General features: G+C 45.3%; 1 protein-coding gene across 1 annotated transcript in view; it reads left to right on the forward strand.

Annotated features, from left to right (window-relative positions):
- LOC138528230 (extracellular calcium-sensing receptor-like) overlaps positions 1–21,446 on the forward strand; it is a 119,250-nt gene that overhangs the window by 59,318 nt on the left and 38,486 nt on the right. The window contains exon 5 of the mRNA XM_069639687.1: positions 13,881–14,004. Coding sequence (XP_069495788.1) covers positions 13,881–14,004 — 124 coding nt within the window. The remainder of the gene's footprint in view (positions 1–13,880; positions 14,005–21,446) is intronic.

Raw genomic sequence — 21,446 nt, forward strand, 5'->3', positions numbered from 1 at the left:
CCCTGCCACTCTAAAACTTGAGGAGAACCATCTCTGGTTCCGGAAGCACCTCAAGACCTTCCTCTTTTCTTCTGCCTTCGCTCCCCCTCTCCCTTGCTGATCTGTTCTCTATTGGCACCGCGCACTTGGCCACCCTCTGTCCTCCGGGCCCAGGTACCTGCTCACCCTGCCACCCTCATGAACTGCCTGCGGGCCACCCCTTGCACTGAGGTCTGTATCTGTACCCATACAGCCCCCCCCCTTTTCTTCCTGCACTTATCAGACCTACCCTGTCTGTTGCCTTAAACCTAGCACTTGCAAATTGCTGGCTGCATTACCACTGTTTGTTGCCTTTATTATTTATTTATTGTTATTTATCTGTTTCTCCTCTGCTTCGCACTTTCCACTTCTCGCCCTTCCATGCACCTTTCCCCTCCCCCTCTCCCATGCACTTGCGCATTCTCAATGTCACTGGGCCTAGTACGATCGCGGTTTTGTTCTCCCCTGTTCCCCTCCCTTGCCTTGTCGTGCTCTGAAACACTTGTGTACTAGCACAATAGAAATAAAATATCAATATCTCAGGAGGATAGGTCAGCGGTAACGTGCTTGCCTTTGAAGCAAGATGACACGGAGCACCACAGGTTCAATCCCCCGGTCCGCGCTTAGAAACCTCTGGGTATTAAGCGTGTTATAAATAACATATCATATCATAAGAGAAGACAATTAGTGTAATATTTTGAGTGTTCCTACAGGTAATGGTGGACCTAACATTAGTATCAAGTCTCAAAGGGGCCTAGGCAATATAATTGTTGTGCTATTAAAAAAATGATCTGACCATGGGCAACCACGGGAGTCAACATCACATATGTTAACATTGTGCACCAGAAGCCACATTGGCGCATTGGTCCCTTTACCAGCTGTACGTAACCAATCACTTCTAAAGATGATGATAGAAGGGGTGAGGCAGATTTATCTAAAGGGTCTTCAGCACATAAGGTAAAGTCGCCCAAGACAATAGGTGGTGAATTAATTTTAGTGAAATTGTTCAGTGCACCTAGAAGTTGTTCTTCAAATGACGGAATAAGTTCTGGTGGTTTAAAAAGAGTAATTATAGTAAGAGAAACATTATGATGTATTTTTATTTTAATCATAATGTGTTCACAAACCTCTAAATGATGCAGTTTAGAAATGTGCCAGTTAAAGTGTTCTTTCACATCAACTGCTACACCCCCAACCCGCTGATCCTCACGATCCGACCTGCATATTTTGTATCCAGGGGGTACTGTGTTATTTACTGCTATCTGAGTTTCAGAGCGCTAGCACATCAGGTCATTGTGTGCTCATATAGTCAGCAATTTGTAATGCCTGTTTAACCATAGTAGTCAGTAGTGAGATAGAAAGACTCTTCGTAACAGGTATGTACTATGTTATCTACAACATGTGTGTGTGCTACAACTGCTGTATTTTTAGTAATAGTAGTACATTTTTATTGTTCCTTTTCCATTAGTATGGCCTCAACGTGCTTGTGGTGGGAACACTGGGAGACCGAAGTGCCAGGTATGGGAACATTGTCGCATTGATTAAAATGCGTAGGTGCATTTGGCCAAGATAGGGAGTTAGGGGAGCTGGCCGAGCTACCCATGAAGGTCATCCATGTGGATGGGTGCTGAGGTGGTCATGAGAGTGCAAGAGTGCAAGAGACTCATTATGTGTCCAGCTGGACAGAATTATGCCGTAGGTTATCGCCTCATTCTGATGGCAGAGGTGTTGTGCTTTGAGTTTTTAGTCTGGTGTATGAAGCTGAAACAATATGTGTCCTGCAAGACCTGATTTTCTATCGTAGGTCATCGCTGCATTCTGATGCATGCGGGTGGGTAGCCGTGCCTGCAGCAGATGCCCACTGAAGAGGTGGGTAAATGGATACCTTGAGGCTCAGATGGAACTCTGTTTTTGAAGTAGCTGTGTGATTAGATCTTCTGTACAATAAACCGGCTATCTCATAGATCCTCTAAGCGCAATAGACAAGCTACCCTCACAAATCTTCTAAGTGCAATACCAGGGCTAAGTGCAATGGACAGGCAATCCTAATACATTTTCTAAACGCAATGCACAGGCTACCTCAGAAATCTTCCAAGTGTAATTTCAAGTTTCCTCGCATATTTCTTCTATTTGCATCTATTCGGCTATCCTCATCAATGTGTAAGTGCAATAGACAGGCTAATGTGAATCTTCTAAGTCCAATACTAGGCTAAGCGCAATAGACAGGCTAATGTGAATCTTCTAAGTCCAATACTAGGCTAAGCGCAATAGACAGGCTAATGTGAATCTTCTAAGTCCAATACTAGGCTAAGCGCAATAGACAGGCTAATGTGAATCTTCTAAGTCCAATACTAGGCTAAGCGCAATAGACAGGCTAATGTGAATCTTCTAAGTCCAATACTAGGCTAAGCGCAATAGACAGGCTAATGTGAATCTTCTAAGTCCAATACTAGGCTAAGCGCAATAGACAGGCTAATGTGAATCTTCTAAGTCCAATACTAGGCTAAGCGCAATAGACAGGCTAATGTGAATCTTCTAAGTCCAATACTAGGCTAAGCGCAATAGACAGGCTAATGTGAATCTTCTAAGTCCAATACTAGGCTAAGCGCAATAGACAGGCTAATGTGAATCTTCTATGTCCAATACTAGGCTAAGCGCAATCGACAGGCTAATGTGAATCTTCTAAGTCCAATACTAGGCTAAGCGCAATAGACAGGCTAATGTGAATCTTCTAAGTCCAATACTAGGCTAAGCGCAATAGACAGGCTGCCATCAGAAATCTCTGGTGCAATATCAAGGCTACCTACATAGTACCTCTATGTGCAATACAATGGGTAACTCATAGATCTTCTGAGTGCAATAAACAGGCTATCCTAATAGATATCCAAATTCCTTAAAGTACAACATATTGCCCACCCCCAAATTCCATCTAGTGCAACACATTTCCTTCCTCCAAAATTCATCTAGGTGCAACACATTGTCAGCCCCCAAAATGCCATCTAGTGCAAAACATTGCCTGTCCCCAAAATGTGTCCAAGTAAAACACATTGCCTGCTCCCAAAATTCTGCCAAAGTGCAACACATTGTCCACCCCCAAATTCCACCTAGTGCAACACATTGCCTGCCCCCAAGATGTGTCCAAGTACAACACATGGCCTTTCCCGAAATTCCATCTAGTGGAACTCATTCCCTTCCCCCAAAAATGTACCTAAGTGCAACACATTGCCTGCCTCCATAATTCCATCTAGTGCAATACATTGCCTTAACCCAAAATTCATGTAATGCAACACATTGCCTGCACTCAAAATGTATTAGGCAAATGGCGCAGGTATTTGGTGCATGGAGAGGAAGACAAAGAGGAAGCCAACCCACTCAGCGGCACTTGGCCATGCCCCCTTTACTTTACCTGGAATTCTCCAACTCACCAGGGTGAAGCCCATAGGCAAAGAGCACAGGTGTTTGGCATGTGGAGAGGAAGAGGAAGTCGGCCCTGTAGCGGCACTTGGCCACACCCCCTTGACTTTATCGGGTGTCCTCCAACACGCCAGGGTGAAGTCCGCAGGTAAAGGGTGCAGGTGTTTGCCATGCGGAGAGGTGAGGGAAGCCGGTCCCCCGCAGACATGGACACACCCCCTTGACTTTATCTCGTGTCCTTCAACCCACCAGGGTGAAGCCCACATACCAAGGACACATGTATTTGGCGCTGGAAGGTGTTCGGCACTGCGAGGCGGGAGCCAGCTCTTGTGGTGAGTACCCTTGACAGTTTTGATGTTCTAAATTGACATAATCTAGCTCCAGCTCTGCAGGAAGAAAGCTTTGTTGTGGGGCTCAATGCCCTGTATGCTGGCTGATGAAATCATTTCTAAATATGGGTGAAAGGATAGCTGTTTCATCGATTCCCCCTGCAGGAGGGGAAGAAGAATCTATTTAAATTATTTAAACCTATTCAAGATTTTAACTTCTTACTTCCTGAAATCGAAAGTCTTTTGGAGGACATAGATGAATTTCCATCCAACTAAGCCCAGAATTTAAAAAGTGATCCCCAATCTAACTGTGTGGTGAGCTCTCTCTCTGAGGTAATTGAGCCCATCAAGCCCACTCAGGCGGAATGTCCCTTTGGCAAGTCGGCATCTTTGGGGGGTGCTTTTTGCCAAGGGAAGGCCAGACATATACCTGATTTGCTGGAGCCCTATCATGTGCCAAATTAAGCCAACCAAGTAAATCAATCCAACCAAATCGAATCCAACTGCATGGCCGGGAGCAACAACGTGATCACTGTTTCAAGTTCGGAGGTGTGCCCTGGAGGTGCAATAATTGAATGCCACCCATATCCATGGGTGAATTGCTCCATACAGACAGCCTTGGAGGTGCACAAAGGGGATGTGGATTTGCCCTCTGGTGCAGAAGGAGGAAATAGTATGGGGCCGGTCTCTGAAGGGGTGTACAATGTACATGTGAACCCTGTCTGTGGAAAGCTGACCACTGCACTGCTTGTCTTAAGTGCTAGGCCGCGAATAAAGGTGTTACACATTTAAGGAGAACTCAACTAATTTGACCATTTCGAAATTACATGTCAAAAGGAAAAATCGATTTGTGCAATTATTACTGGAATGACAATTCAATAAACCTAAGTCTTATCAACACATTAACTCCATCTATAGAGTTAATTTTTTTTTTTTTTTTATTATTTGTGTCAACTGTATTACAATTTTTACAAGTCACTTTCATCAAATCCAGTTTAAAAGAGAAAAAAAAAAGATATCACATCTCATGCTTTATCTTCCATAAATAACAGGCAAAGAAGAAGTTCCACAAGGAGAAAGAAGAAAAAGTCTGTAGAGCTTCAACTTTGTTGTTATTTCCTTTACAGTAGTCCATCCTTCCATTCATTCAGGGTCTTTAGTTCATTGTTTACGCATCCCTTTCACTTTGTTTCTCGAGCGCAAAATGTTTTAAAAATTGCGCTACTGCAATCTCAAAAAAGGGTTTTTCCCCACTTATTAAGCAGGTCCTCCATTTTTCTTTTTTGTAGACTTGCAAGTTTATGAGGAGATGACCCAAATGCACAATTCTCGCTTTATTCAGTCCTGTACAGGATAGTAGCAGATGTCTTGCTGTTTCCACTCGTTCTGGGTTGCAGCAGTACCGGCACTAATTTGAGGTCGACTTACCTCTTATGGCTCTAATTTCATTGATTAGGAGTAAATTCCAAGTATCCTAAGAAAGTATTTCACAGGATTTAGTTAGGAAATTTCTCCACATATCCCGGGAGTTGATTTAGCCTCTTCTCATTAGTTGGTAGATTGTAGGTCAGTTTGTTCCTAGATGCAGTTTCAAAGGTCTGCGTCCAGTCCCAGTCTTCTAACTTTTTTCTTTATCTATGTTGTATTTTGCTTGAGTTATTCTTCCGTACACCATATCTCTTCTAATTTACGTTCGTTTTTTTCCGACCACTCTGTCAGCATTTTGTTTTCCATTCGTAATTAATATTAATTTTGATCATCATGCAGAATATTAAAATATATTTTGCTTACATCTGCATGCTCTTCTTTCCAAATGGCTGCATAAAAATAAAAACTCTTTTTGCATTAGCTAACATTTGGGAAATTCTTCATTATCGAATTAGCATAACATATTAATATTATTATCGAAAGATCTGTTATTCATTAACCTTATTTAGGCCTTGTGCTACTGTTCTTAATAAGAAGATTTGCTTGGTTTCATGTTGTAGTAGAATGACCACCCCATCACTGCCATGTTCTCTGGAAGAAGAATTGCAAGTGAACACAGAGGAGGTTATAGTTATTTCACTATGTTGTGTTCAAGAAAGAAGAAGAACCACAAGGAGAAAGAAGAAAAAGTCTGTAGAGCTTTGGAAGTCATGGAAACAATATTCTGAACACTGAGCAACATGTGTTAGGGGCATTTTCCATCAGGCCCTGTGGAATGGGTCTCTATGTACACCTTCCTGTCTCAGGGACTACTTGTGATTCCTCAAGCTCGTCAGGCTCTCCAAGTGGTAGTCGTGGTGGAGTGGGGTGGTTCACAGGTACTGTACACACATTCATTATTAACAAATAAGAGAAGTTCCACACACCATATTTGTATAATAAATATAAACTTTATATCAAAAAAGAAAAGCAAGGGGGATACACTAACAGATAAGTAAGCAAGTGAGTTGTGATGTTGAGATATAGTTTATTTCAAATTAAGTACAAAGTGATAACCTGAAAAATAAACAGCAATTCCAGGCAAGTAAATGCTGTTTGGTTAAGACAGACACATTCTTAAGAGACCAATAGGGAGCAATGTTGAGAACAGGGGCATCCTTTGGCGGGAGATGGTATCTCAGTGTGAAAGTGCCACAGGGAGCAGTTCCTTGGGTTATGTTAAAAGGGTCATCTCAACTGTGGGTCAAGATACTCAGTGATAAAGAAAACTATGAAGACAATGCACAACAGCAGTGCCAGGTGGCCAGGAGAGGAATATCCTGGGCCTGAGTAAGTAGTTCTGCAGGCTGTGGTTGGTAGTTTCTAGAGGTGGTTGTTGTTCATGTTGCTCAGCAAAGAGCAAGGGCTCACGTGATCATACATCAATGTACATGGGGCACACAGGCCCCTAGGAAGGATGATTACTTGAGGTTTGGAGATTCCCAGATCAGGGGTTAGTGCCAGAGGAGAAAAGAAGAGATGTGGCTGCAGTTCCAAGTGATGCAAGGTTCCCATGTCATCCTCGGGCACAGGATACAGCTTGTGGGGAGGGGTTTGGGTTGGAAAGACCCGCCAAAGAGTAGATAGTAGAATGCTGAAGAATGCACACCAGGATCTAGACAGCTACAGAAAACAAACCAGGAAGGAACGGTCACTGGAATGGAGGCAGCAAAGGCCTCTTGAGCTTCCCAGTTGAGGCAAGATTGTACCAGAGTGCTTGCCTGGGTTCCTGTGGTGAAGATTCTCAGGTTGGTTTGTGTGGGAGAGTCTTCAGGGTCCCGGCAGCAAAGGGGAACCCACTTTTAAATCCGGTGGTGCAGGCACAGTCAGGATTTACAGGGAGATGAGGCCTTAAAGCAGAGCTGTGATTCAGGTATCCCCATCGGATCAGGGGAAAGGAACACTGCCAAGTGTTCCATATGGCCTTTTGTGCAGAGGCAGAGCTTTGCCATCAGATTGTTTTGGAGGTTAAATTGTGCTGGTGCGGAGCTTAAATCCTTCCAAAAGAGGCAGGCATTACAGAGTGCAGGTTTGTCCGTATGCCAGGTAAGTGGAATAGGGGATCTTCTTGTATCCCCCCTTGGGAACCAGTGAGTGAACAATGTACCCAATAATGCAGCAAGCATAATTTCAATAGAGGGATAGTCAGCCAATGTTAGTCCATCCCCAAGCATGCCCAGCCATTCTGCAAAGGCCTCTCAAACAAAGGAAATAATCCACACTGTCCCAAACAGGCATCACCATATTCTGGTCAGATCTGGGTTCAGACCGGCTAAAGCCACCAGTCCTGGGACACAATCAAAGAACAGCCAAGTTGGCCACCTCCTTGCACACACACACAAACAGGGTTAAGAGATAGTCATTTGACCCTGGAGGTCTTCAAGGAAAGCAACAACTACCTCTATTATGCTGAACGGAGGAGTGAGTCACAAAGGACCCAGCAAGGTCAATTGGAGTCCAGCCTGAGGAACCATTTTACACAAGTGTAAAATGCACCACTAGCCTATCCACATGAGTAATTGAGCCAGGATACTCTCACAGGAAGAATAATAGTGAACTTTGGGGTATCCCTGCCTTAGGAGTCATAAGGACACTTAAGGCTGAGCACACTCTAAGTAGGGCTTGAGATTAAGCCTGGCCTGGAAAGAAGAAAAGTCGAAAACCAAGGAATCCATAAAAAAGAGGAGGGGGCACTTCAAGCAAGAGAGAAGAATTCCAAATATGGAATTCTGCCCTAGAAGGGGAAGAGGGGTAACTTGCAATGTGTGGAAAGGAAAGTGGTAAAACAATGCCCAGTAAAAGGTCTTGAGGGGCATACTGGACATGGGGGCAGCATGCATTTGTAGAAGAAGGAACTGGGAGGCTAGCAGGAACACCTTATTTTATTAATTAATGTTTATGAATGCAAATTCCAAAATAATAAATTATCTTACAGATACAATAAGAAGTGCTTCATTTATATCATGAACACTGAAGAAAGGCCAAAAGGCATCTGTGAGAATTCAAAAGTGCCTTTGGAGGTCACAAATGCAGTAAAGTGTTTGAAATTCAGGTGCAGATGAATTTGTTGGTATGCATTTCTGAGCTCCAATTTCAAAAAGTTGATATACTTACCCAGTTTGGATGTCATGCCTGCAATGTTTGGCAGAAGATAGTGATCATCAGCTACCTTGGTCCTAAGGCTCCGGAGATCAACACACCAGTGTAGACTTTTCCCTATATGTAGGGATGATGGCGATCACCCACTCTGTAGACTCTACCTTATCAAGCACTGCCTTTTGTGGCAAGGCTGCACAGTTCTGTCATTGCAGTGAGTGGAACAGGACAGCACATTTGCTGAACATGAAGTTACCCGGCACACAAAATGGTCATGTGTGAATAAGGATTCAGAATTTTCAAATGGAGGTTAAAAGGTAATAGCATTTTTATGCAACAAGTATTCACATGAGGGAAGCTGTATTGTGAGCCCTGGTCCATTGCTGCATATGTCTTGCAGTAAAATAAGAGAGCCTTGATCCTGTCAACCAAGGATCAACGGGCCTGTCTTTGCAATGTTACATTTTCCTACTTTGACTCAGTCTTTAAACTCCATTTTGTTGCAACTGCATTCAACCAAATGTATCTCCTTGCCTTTGACTGCACCGGCATGCAGATGAAGATTCCGTAGAGGTGGAATGTTGCCATCAAAAATATTCTTGGACACTGCAGTCAAAATAATGTTTTAGTCAGTCCCTGAATCCACCATGAGGTGGAGTGATAGTCATTGAAGTTAACACCCATGGACTTCACATTTTTTTTCCGGTAGATTGAGGGTTCCCATATGTCATCCGCCCTTTCTTTTTATGACAGATTTATCACAACAGTTCATCTTACAAACTGATGCCCCACAAACTGGATTTGAGGCCATTGCATTCCAAGAGCTTCAGTGAAGTGAAAAACCCATCCTAATTATTAGTATTTTCCAATCAATTGATCAATCAATGTCTTAAAATATTGCTTGACTGGACTTCAATCCTGGCAGGCCCGGAACAAAGATACCGATTGTATAATTATGAGTTCCTTCCTGGCCCTTTAACCCCATTCTTTCATCATAAAGCACACGGAGAGTAATGTGCCATCTGTCATGCATTCGAAACCACTTACCCATTAACAAAGAACCTTCTGGGGGACTTATTAAAATGCTGGAAGAATGTTATGAAGTTCCACTGAGCAGCACAAGGAACGAGATTCAGTAGGCTCTAAGCCACAAATGTGGTAAGTGGGGGATCGACCAGATCCTCTTTCTCCTCCTTTTCCCGATGATGACCCCACATCCCGGTGACTAGGAAGTAGTCTACACGTGTAGATCAGCAATCGATCACAGGGAAGGATAAAGACTTGCAGCCAGTGGTCTTTGGGAGTGTTCAGAGGACCGCTAATCCTTTCTCTTTGCAGGGGAGTGCACACTCTAGAGGAGTAGGGTTGGAAGCTCTGAGAAACCCAGATGGGGTGCTGCAGTTATACTATCATGTGCATGAAGGAAGGATGCATGACTAGATTAGGTGAGCAAAGCACCATTTCCTCAGACCTCAGAATGGCAGACATGCCCTTTGAAGCTGTAGCACGCCAACAAATGCTCACGCCAGAAAAGATACAACCCGCTAGGGATAAAAGGCCAAGAGATTCTTTCTCAGATAATACGTTTTAATCACACAAAAAATAGGTAGGCCAGCAAAGAACTCTGCTGCCCAGGAACGTTCTGCCGAATAAATAGTACAAGTAGAATGTTATAAGGAAACACATCATCGCTAATGACGTCACATGAGACCCTATACATGGGCAGCCTGCTCCATAGGGGATACAAGGCTGCTACTAGTCCCAGGCCCATCTGTCCGTCTTTCAACACGTGGGGTCTGCTGGGCTCATCATCTCCAGGTAACCAAGGCCATGTTCACAATTAGTAACTATGTAAGACAATGTTACTCTATCATCATGGCGTGCAGCTGGGAAACTCAGGGACAGGCACAAGGGGAGGCTTAAGATCATACTGACTCACACATTCTTCACTCAGTCCAAATTGCACTCTCTGCACCCAAGGCTTCCACCCTCACTTTGGACTATAATTTGTTCCACCCTGTACCTCGTATTACAAAGTTTGTCATTATGTAGTAAGGTGGAATGGTCGTGTTCCTTTACATCTTTTATGACCACTGGATTTATGGTTGGTGGTCTGAGGTCACCTACTATTGCAGAATTCACTTAGTCTGGGCCAGTTGTGCATGTAATACCTCTGTTAGAGGTCTGCTTTTGGTCTGGCTGCGATAAACCTTCATTGTGAGGCACCTGGTACTATCTTTTGGCTTTGCAGGACACGTTGCTTCTTGGGATAACACATATTGGCAGCAGTTATGGAACACAGGAAGTTTCTATGGCAGCTAGAAGCGTGGGTCTCTCTATTATCAGCGCTTGGGCCTGTTCAGGTTTCTTTGTTGGGTCTGTGTTTACCGTGCAGCCATGCAGGGCCGAATGTTTCTACCATAACTACAAAAATGGTTCTTACTCAGATGTGCGCACTAAGTCTACACATTCACATTTGTAATGCTGTGTTAGTGCAGTGTTTCTTTGTACACCCCCCTAGCCCCTGGTAAATCGCAAGTTCAGTTATGAAATTTGCCTTGCTCTAATGCGCCTACGGGGGTGGGAGAGGTTAATTTCCTTCCCAACAAAGCCTTGGATCCCAGAGCTGGAAAGCAATCAGAATTCATTACTACACATATGGGAGGATAGACAGTGAATGAAGCACTGGCATCACACATAATGCAGGCCCATGTGATTGAATGTACTCCTTTCCTCTAGACACACCCTATAAAAAGAGCTTGAGGGAGTTGGAATGATAGTTTGATGAGTCGTGTGAAGCACAGGGAGTGGACAGAGCAAGACAGAGTTAAGAGGAGGAGAACAGGGTTTTATGCAACGATTTGGAGCTGGATAAGCTATGTATGGGAGAAGAAGCACAAAGGTTGAAAGGTTGGAGTTAGAGAAGGGAAAAAAGTAGGAGGACAGGGAAGAAGATAGAGGTCAATCGCAGGAGTCGGATCTGTAGGGGGAAAATCAGTGGAAGGAGGAAGAGAGAATAGATCAGGAGTAAACATGTGGAGGGATAGAAGGCAGAGGCTGAGGTAAGTTGCCCAGCTCTTGCACTGACAAGGAAGGAGCCTTCTTAAGGGTCTTGACCCAGATCCAGGCCCATGCAGGAGTCCAGGTTTGTGCTAGAGGGGGGAAATCCAGTCTGGGGTCAATATACCCAGGCTCAGGAGGAGGAGGCATACTAATCCCTTGTTTGTGTGCACTGGGAGAGTGACAACAATTGTTATTATTATTATCATCATTAGGTTATTTATTGAGCGCAGGCCTAGCTTTGGGAATACATGGAGCGCTTTATAAATCATTGGAGAAAACACAGTGAGGGAATGAGAGCTATAAGGAAACAGGTAGGTATCATTAGGGGCGGGGTGGGCAGGAAATTTGGCAGCAATGGATGTACAAGCAACTAGGGCAGTAAACAGTGGGCGCAGATCACCCAGCCTCATTTTTGGTGGGCAGTGGAGAGTGTTCTGACATAGGTTTTTAGGGAGGAGACATCCCTTGAAGACAATGACTGCAGCCTGGCAATCCACTCGGGTCAGATGGGGAAATAAATGGACTGCCAGCTGTTGCACCCCCAGGCATCTGAGTTATGGTGGCATGTGCTGGTATCCATACTACGAACACAGAAGTGCCAGGATGCAGGTGATTTGGCCGAATCCATGTTTTCGAAAGAGTGAAGTCACTGAATTTCTTTTTTTCTTATTGCACAGCTACTCCATCCATACCCTTATCTTTATTAATATCCCTTAGCCACCCCACATATATTTTATTGAAAAAGAATTCGCTAAACAAATTTAAAAAACTATTCAGTCACTTCTTCCTCTAAATCATTGGATTGTCCACTTCCACGGTATCGGTAGTGACCACCTTCATCCAGACAATGAAGACGAGGACTGGACTGTGTGGATATTCCAGGATCTGTGAGTTGTATGAACTTTACATGGCAATGAAACCATGAATGTGAACTGGTGCAGATTAGGCAACCTAAAGCACGGCCATAGCTGTAAGTTACACTAGGGTTTGAGTGCCTCCCTCACATGATTGCATGTTCCTTGAAGGTCTGCACTGCTATCTTAAGATATATCCTGGTTTTGTGATTTATTCCCTGTAAGATCCTATAGACCTTACTCCAATCCCTGTGTTTTGTGGTTTATACCTCATCTGTTTGGTCTCGCTCTTCCAATAGTTGCCTGGCCTGTGACACAGGGGGGTGACTCTTACCTTGGACGCACAGGATATTCCCTGATAGCTCTAGTGAGGTCATTGTGAAACCTGGTGTTGATTCCAATACCAGAGGTGCGCTCTGTATCCTTTGAGCCCCAACGTTACCTGAGTTTTTATAGTAAGCAATACACATAATCCCACTCTGTCACTGTCTAGTGACCCCTATCCTTGACTGCTAATTTAAAGATTGAATATGACAATGTAGCAATTTTCTAACATATGACTAGGTAACATGTGTTGCAGTAGTATTCACCGTAAAGACGATGCATCTTAACTAGAGGTACATACAAACAATTAGGTTAGTTCACAACTGACCACCGAGCACTGGGTAACTATATAATACTGCATACTAAAAGTCAGTTTCCTAACTTAGAAAACAGATACGCCATAGAAACAATGAGGTTTAGAAGAAACAAATTGACAACAAAAATAATTGGAGACATTTAGAAAGTAGCCAATACAAATGGCCGTGAATAATACAAAATTGATCAAAACGTTAGTGTGTAATTGATTTACATTCACACTGACACATTTTTAAAAAAAACTAAAAATAAATGGCAAACTTAACATCAAAAGTAAATGCATAACGTGTGGTAGATACATTAGGAAAACTCAAAACAAATACATTACATCTGTGAATTTGATCATCGCCAATCCATTGTTTGTATTGCATTGGACTGGGCATGGCTGTTCAAATCCAGATGTGTTCATCTGTGAATGTCCCAGAATCATCAGTGTCTGTCCTGAGAATATCCTGCTGTCAATTATCAGCCATTGCATAACAGTGATTTTTGTAGTCAATCTGTCAGTTAGAAAGTCAACAATATGACCAGCTACAAAATCGTACAGGTTCTTTACCTCATAATGAAAAAGAGTGTGGACCACATGGCCCTTTGCTCATTTTCCGTTCCAGCCCAGCCCAGCCCACCACATATGGATCTGTTGAACCGTGCTACCCTTTTTTCCTGGGCTGAAAAGTTAGCTCTCATGAAGCATGGGTTATGTGGGGCAAATAGAGTTAATGGTGGGGGCATGAGGCTGGAAAACATTCTATATTGGTATCCAACGAAAGTCAGCTACTGAAAATCACCCTTAATCACGGGAGTCTAATATGGCAGACATGTCTGTGCGTATTGTAATGCAAAACAAGGGTTTTACTAATACACCATGAAGTTGTTTTTGAATCAAGAAATCTGCCTAGCACTGATATTATTTGTATAGCATGATGTAACTTTGATAAGTCACTGAAATGAAAGTGTGAGCTCTCTCCAACTCTGTGTCCATCTCTGTCTCTTCCTCCAGGTTCCGCACTCTGTCTGCAGTGACTCTTGCCCCCCTGGGTTCAGAAAGGCGGCCAGAGAGGGGGAGCCGGTCTGCTGCTATGATTGTATCCCCTGTTCCCATGGAGAGATCAGCATTAAAAAAGGTGGAGTTGCTCTTGAAATGTACCGCCAGTGCTGTGCCACATATCCCTTTGTAATTAGTGAGGTCACCCTTAATCACAGTCTTTCTTCTGCTCCCTCACTGTCTTGCTACTGAGCCTCACTGATGGGCAGGATTAGAAATGAAGCACTCATTGCTGTGAAATCTGAAGAGAAGCTCAGTGAGACTTTTCTCAGGGAACCCATTATAAGAATAAGCTCACAATGCACCTGCTCCATTATCCACTTATGTTCACAAAGCAACAGTGCTGGCTCAGGCTGTTCTTAGATATTATACATGAAACCTGTCATAATGCAGAATTCAGCTTGTTGTGCCTCCACACTGCCTCCACACTGCCTGTAAGCTCGCACTCTATCCCTTAGATCCATTGCGTTGCCTCATCCATGCCTGTTTCTGTTGTTCAATTTAAATCAGTCCCAAGCCATTCCCCATTTCCCCGCCCAAACTGAACTTAAAACTGAACATCGAAAAGGGTGGTTTCTGGTTTGGAGAGGGGAACAGAGTGCTGGGCCAGTCAGAAAGACTGACCTTTTAGATAACAAGGCCAATGAAAATTCAGAGGTTGGACATAGTGAGGCCTGGGTTCCATTCATCTTCATTTGAACACCAGTCACATGATCCTAAACATGATGCAAGGGTGAACGGGGAGCCAATGGAGACCGTGCCTGGCAGGAGTGATAGGTGAGTGTCTTGGGACTTTACAAGCGAAAAGGGGCAGAAGCATGTTGAGCAACCTGAAGGAGATGAACCAGATATTTGGGTAGGTCATCATAAAGAGCGTTGGTGTAGTCGAGCCTTTTGGGGAGGCTCATTACAGCCCTGGAGACTGTATCGGGGGTCGCCGCTGGACTCACCAATAAAACTTACATAAGCAGTCAAAAAAGGAGTGTATGCAGGCAAGAGATAATGCAGGTTTATTCGGGGCTCAGACGCAGCTGGGACTGTGGGACAGAACTGTGTGAAAAGGCGCTGTCAAAGAAACACCCCTAAATCTAAGACTTTTAAACAAGCGAGTGAATTAACATTAGTAACTTTGCAACATAAAAAAACCTCCCCACACCATGCTGATTGGTGCTCGCACCTTATACCCTTATAGAAGAACATACATTATGTTCTGTAATTGGGTCCTGTGAGAAACCAGAAGGTGTCTCACCCGCTAGACCCTGGGGATCTGTCATCCAGGTGGTCAGGACACAGCCATCGCTTTTGGATCCAGTTCCTGGATGAGGGGTCTTCAGGGAGTGGGAGTGGGACACCAGATGGTGAGACACAGTATCCCCTTCCCTGTAACACCTTTTGCCCATCCTACCAGATAGGACAGTTAGGAACTCTACCCCTCCCTTTCCCGACACAAACACGTTCTCACGGAAAGTTCACTGTGAAAGAAAACAGACTAACACCCGAGCCGTATACCTGACATGTCCCATCACAAGGGTCAGGCAGAGTCAGACAATTACTGATATACACACACCTGACTTCAATCAAAATTCCCCATACGGATAAAAGGCAGAGCATGAAAGCACACTCCGAGCAAGGCAAATTACATGAGGAAGCAGCATTTCCGAGATGGCAGTTTAAAACGAGGAGAAAGACGGCAAGACCAGAAAGGGAAGAAATGTGCATTGTGTGTCGAAGGTACCCGGGGCTCTCCCGCATCGAGAGCCGAGGTGGGGAGGAGCGATTGCTGCCATGGTACTGCCCTTGGCTCCTACAACAAAGCAGTGTCAGTAAAGTCAGCACAGCCAGTGAGTCAGAGAGACTGATAACAAATGGGTCTGTGTTAGAACCAAGGTTGCAAGTGGCAACATTGTATGAAGAAATCTGCAAGTGTGAGGCGTATGTGATGAGCGACACAAATATAATTGAATATCCAAGGAGTGACTGAACTTTTGAAACCAAGACAGGTACCATATACAGAGTGATCCGGCAGCATGTGGGTGCTCCTTCAAAAGTATCTGTTAGGTATCCAACTGAGAGTGTAAAATTGTGAACTGTGAAAACGAAATCGTCCTGCAACGCGTCAAGCTAAACCCCATGCACATTCGAAAGTCTTCGATAGCTGATACAAACTGTAATTGGTCCGATCCCAGCTGAGGGAGACAAATTGTGTCAAATGGATCTAAGCCCGGGTGAGGGGGGTCCGGGCTGAACCGTGAGTCACACGAGAAAAAATATTCCGTAAACATTGGAGAAGAGGATCTGAGCCCAGAAGATGGGGATCCAAACTAGAGGTTGTGGTAGAAAAGGGATCTGTGCCCGGCTGAGGGGGATCCAGGGTGAAGAGTGAATCGCCTGACTTGAATATTCATAAAGGAACTATTTGTTTTGTTACATCAGGCCCTCCAAATCAAGAGACTTTGATAACTCAGGCGACTTGGGCAAAGAAAGCCCTGATGTTGGTAATGGAACTGTGTCTTTGTGCCGAAGAAGCCCGAGGGTGTGCTATGCTCGAGTGAACCCTCTTGAACCCTCTTGTCCCCTTGCTGTCCCAAGCCTGTAGCTCTGAAGCCACCAACAACACGGCTAAACTCTTTAAAATCTGCAAGGAACTTGCCAATCCTACTGCAGTCTCCTCCTCTCCTGCTCCCTCCCAGGCCATCTGCTCTGCATTTGCCACCCACTTCTCCTCCATATCTTTGAGCATCCTGTCCTCTCTGCCGTCTGCTTCTCCCCTCCACCCACTCACCCCCTTTCTTGCCTCTCTTGGCCCCCCGCACTCCCATACTCTCCTCTTTCTTTCCCATTGCACCGGATGAGATCTTGAGAATCGTCCGTTCTATGAAAGCCTCCTCTAAACAGGTGCTCCCCTGCTCCTCCAGAACCATCAAGGACAACATTGCCTCTGTCGCTCCAGCCCTGGCTGACCTTTGCAAGCACTCATTTGCCACTGGCTGCTTCCTTCCCCCAACCCCTCAAGCACTCTCTTGTGCAACCTATCTTAATAAAATCTGTCTGCTGACCCTTCATGCATGACTAACTATCGCCCTATATCTATCACCCCTTTCTTGGGCAACCTCATGGAGAAGCTGGTTCTCCCCCAATTTAGCCTTCACACTGAATTGATCGGCTACCTCCACGACCACCAGTCCCGTTTTAGGGCTGCCAGAGGCACAGAAACTGCAATCCTGAACACCTGTGAAGACCTACTCTCTAACCTGGATCCTAACTCTCCCTCTGTTCTGATCCTCCTTGATCTCTCTTCTGCCTTTGACACAGTCAACCAATCCATCCTAATAAGCACTCTCCATGATACGCTAGGTATCACGTACAGGGCACTGGCATGGATTGCTTCCTTCCTTTCAAACAGATCCTTCAAAGTGCAAATGGGTCAGTTTCTCTCCTCCACCACACTCTCTGCCTGTGGCGTCCCTCAGGGCTCCATTCTATCGCCATGGCTCTTCAACATCTACCTGGCCGCTCTGGCCTACATGATCTCCACTTTCTCCCCTCATTTCCAGTGTTATGCAGACAACACACAGGTCTCCTTCAAGCTGACATTGTCTACCTCCTCCTCCTCCTCCCTCATAAGTGACTGCCTGACTGCTATTCTGGTATCGTGCTCTGCGAACGATCTCTGCCTTAAAGCCAGTAAGACAGGGATTCTACTCATTAGGATGCTTGTTCATTGCCCCCCCCTTCCTCTGGCCAGACTCTCTGGGCCCAATCCCCTAACCCACCTGTGAAGCAAAAAACCTTGGGATCATCTTTGACTCCTCTCTCTCTCTTTCTCTCCACATATCACAGACATTGCCAAGAAGTCCAAATTTCAGCTACATCTTCTCAGGGGCATTCTATCTTTTCTCACCTTCTCCCAGAAGTTCAACATCTCCAGAGTTCTATTTCTCTCTAGACTAGAATACTGCAACAGGCTCTTCCTCAATCTGCCTCTTTGCTTCATTTTCCCCCTCCAGCTAATACAGAATAGGACTGCAAGACTTATCCTTGGCATCAAGACCAGGGAACGTATCCCTCCAGCCCTAAAATCTCCCCACTGGCTTCCAGTGACTGCAAGCATCAAATTCAAGACCCTCTGCATCATCAACAAGGTTGTGTGTGGCTTGGGACCACTTTACATTCAGCTTTCCCTCCCTAAATATGTCACGGGCAGAGTCCTATTGACCTCTGGCTCCAACACTCTGCAGGCAAAAAATTTCTCCAAGCAGAGAGTGGGAGGTAGATCCCTCTATTTGGCTGGAACCTCCCTCTGGAATGGCCTCCCCCCCTCTGACTTGAGCCGGATCTTCAAAAGTTCTGGAAACTTCTCAAGACTTTATCTTTCTCCTCTTCCTTCCCTCTCCCCCTCCCTTGCTAACTCTCCCCGGCGACTGGGGACTGGTCCCTTCAAAGTCAATTAGGGGCCAGTCCTACCCTCATACACTCCCCTGCATCTTTTGCCAGCACTTGCCCTCGGGCTACCTTTCCCGGATTACCCCTACTTGGTCCTCCCTGCCCCCCACACTCTTCCTCCCTCTCCCCCCTTTTTCCCATGGCACATGCCACCTTGGCCCACCCAGCACTTTCCCGCCCCCTTCCCTGGGGGCACCCCACTCCTGCACCTATCCCTCCACCCCTCCCCCCTGCACTTACCACCTTCTCAAGCTCTTGCACCGTAGGATTGTAACAAGGCCAATATAGCCTTTTTTTGTTGCTGTACGTTCACCCCCCAGCCCCCCCAATACCCCCATCCTGTCTTGTGGTGCCTGGAAACACTTGTGTATAGGTGCCATACAACGTCCAATAAATAGATACATTTGTCAAGCTTATTGTTTTATTACAGTACACTGTGAAATGCATACAAATATTTGCAGCACTGAAATTATGAAATGGTGCTCTTCAGAGCAAATATGAAGCAAAGAGGCAATGGCTTGATGTGCAATTATGCTGCTAGACAAAATAGTGTGGCACCACTGCACACATGAATGAAGGCCACTTCATCACATCACACTGGGTTAAAATGCTGGGTTTACTGAATTCTACAAATGAACTGTGGATTACATACATACACACACACTGTATTAGCAAGTACTCAAACCACTGATTTCATATGTTTCCATGCCAGCACTCTACTATTTAATCCTATGCCATCAGCTGCATATGATTAATTGGATCTCAACTAATCTGAATTGCAAGAAGGTGAACATGGCAGACTGCCTTTCTGACTAAATGAAAACTTTGAAAAGTTTACCAAAACAAGATGCCCTTCCTTTCACGCATTACAATGCATGGCAATGTGCCCATGTCACTCCAGAGTTACTTATCCAGCCTATTGTTGGGTACATCATAAACTAACATCAAGGCTCTGCAGATTACCCAAAATATAGCCTCCATGCGGTCCATGCTCTATCCTGGTGGGACCATATCACTGAGGCAAGGAGGAAACTTCATTGGCTCCCTGTTAAACATTGTATGGCACAAAAATTACTCACCTTGACCGGAGATGCCAGAACTATGAGGCACCTCATTACCTCATGGTTCGCCTCAAGGTCTCCCATCCTTACCGCACTCTACGGACTTAAGACTCAAGACCCGGCACAGTTGGTGCAACAAAGGCTCAAGCTCACCAGATTTGACTGAACCATCTTTGATGTCCAGGCTCCTTCTGCCCTGACTAAGCTTCCACTAGCCCTAAAATCAGTGAACTCCTTCAAAGATTTTGAGAAACAGACCAAGATCCACTTTTTCAATCTCAAACCAGGTTGAGAAACCTGCTAACCTGGTCTCTCTCTTTCCCTGCCATCTCCCCTTCTTCATTTGTGTTGTCTTTGTCGTCCTTGTTTCATGTGCGACATGAGACCTGTGGGCGAGCAGCGCTTTACAAGAATTAAAACAAATAAATGAAATAAGAAAATAAATAAGGTGCTTCCCCCTTCCAAATCAATGACCCCATGTCCCAGAACTCAAAGAAACAAACACGACTGTATCAGCATCTCCGAATTGGCAAGTACTTCACTCAAAAGGTGATAACCAATAAAAAAAGAGAGTTTATAATCTGTCCAATGAAAGCCAGGATATGTGCCTTCTAATAACTTGTGAGGGATGATCTTCCAGTTATATGTAAATGGGCAGCAACAATAGTACGAGCACAGCCGTGTGGGGTGGTATATACTGATTACTAAACCTGCTACAGGACACTGTCAATCACTGTCAATCACTCATCCTGCTAGCTTGGGCAGCCCAAACACTGAAACTGCCTGCGCAAATCAAAGTGCACAGGTAATGGTAACCAATTGTGAGTAGCATAAACAAATTTTACTTTTTTTGTTTGGAACAGAGAGGTCCCCTACTGCAGGAACTGCAGGACCCTGACCCGCAACCAGCATCACTCAGGAGGCCCTCCATCAGGCTTCACATTTAGGTATGGAGCACAAGCTCGCCTTAAAGATGGCCGCTGCCATCGAGCGCAGCTCAACAAGCCCTCACCTTGACAATCGTGCCAGTAATGCAGCATCTATGGCTGCCTACCCTAATTGGCTAGTGCCTGGTCTTGAAGGCAGGCTGGAAACGAGCCGACAGGTGAAGCCGGTGGCCCACCCATAAGGCCCAGACTCGAGTCCATTTCCTGTCTGGGCCGAAAGGGCATCACACACCAGGCAGCGTTAAGGTATGTACTCCCTTACAGTGTCATTTATAATGACACCCTGTTCTTGCCTATTTACACCCCCCACTATTCTGCAATCAAACCTACTGTCTTCTACCATCAAGACCTGTTAACTCGGCCAACTTCCTCCCTACCATGGTTCAGCCACACCCTGGCAGATCAGAAATCATGCAACCCATCCTTACCGAAACACTGAGTTGTGCTCCGTCCACGCAAGTCTCCAGACTCTCATACCATAAGGCACACTGTAGCGCCCCACTATCAACCTCTCATTTTTCCATCCCATTAAGAAATTCCTGTCTCAGAGGACACACGCACCATACTCACTCCCTGTGCACTGGTCGCTCCTGCAATGCCTACACCATCCGGAATGGGCCACCTCAACGTAGTGAAGCTGCCCAGCCCAATTCCAGACATCTTGTGGCAAGCCAGGCTCCTCTCAGACGTGACCGCTAGAAGTCTGTTTCTCGCACCCCTGCGGCTAAACCTGCTGGTCCCTGTGCAGAAGACAATGCACAATGCCCTCAACACAATGTGCACAGCGGGACCCCTAGGCCACAACCCCCCTATCACAGCCACCAATAAATGGATCACAAGCCCCACTCCCCCACGATCCAGCATCAGGATGAATGCAACCTCTGGAACCCTTGTGCAGTTGGCATTACTCTCAATAAGGTAATCACTGGCTACCCGACCACTTACCCGCCTCTACCCAAACCTGGCATTGCTAAGGATGCAGTAGCCCAGTCGCCTCCTGCCCAGGTGACCAGTAGCTCGACAACTAACTATGCACCCCTACTTGCCTCCAGTCTTCCATCTTGCGACAA

Source organism: Ambystoma mexicanum, chromosome 7q (assembly GCF_040938575.1).
Source record: "Ambystoma mexicanum isolate Mex_15411 chromosome 7q, UKY_AmexF1_1, whole genome shotgun sequence".
NCBI lineage: Eukaryota > Metazoa > Chordata > Amphibia > Caudata > Ambystomatidae > Ambystoma > Ambystoma mexicanum.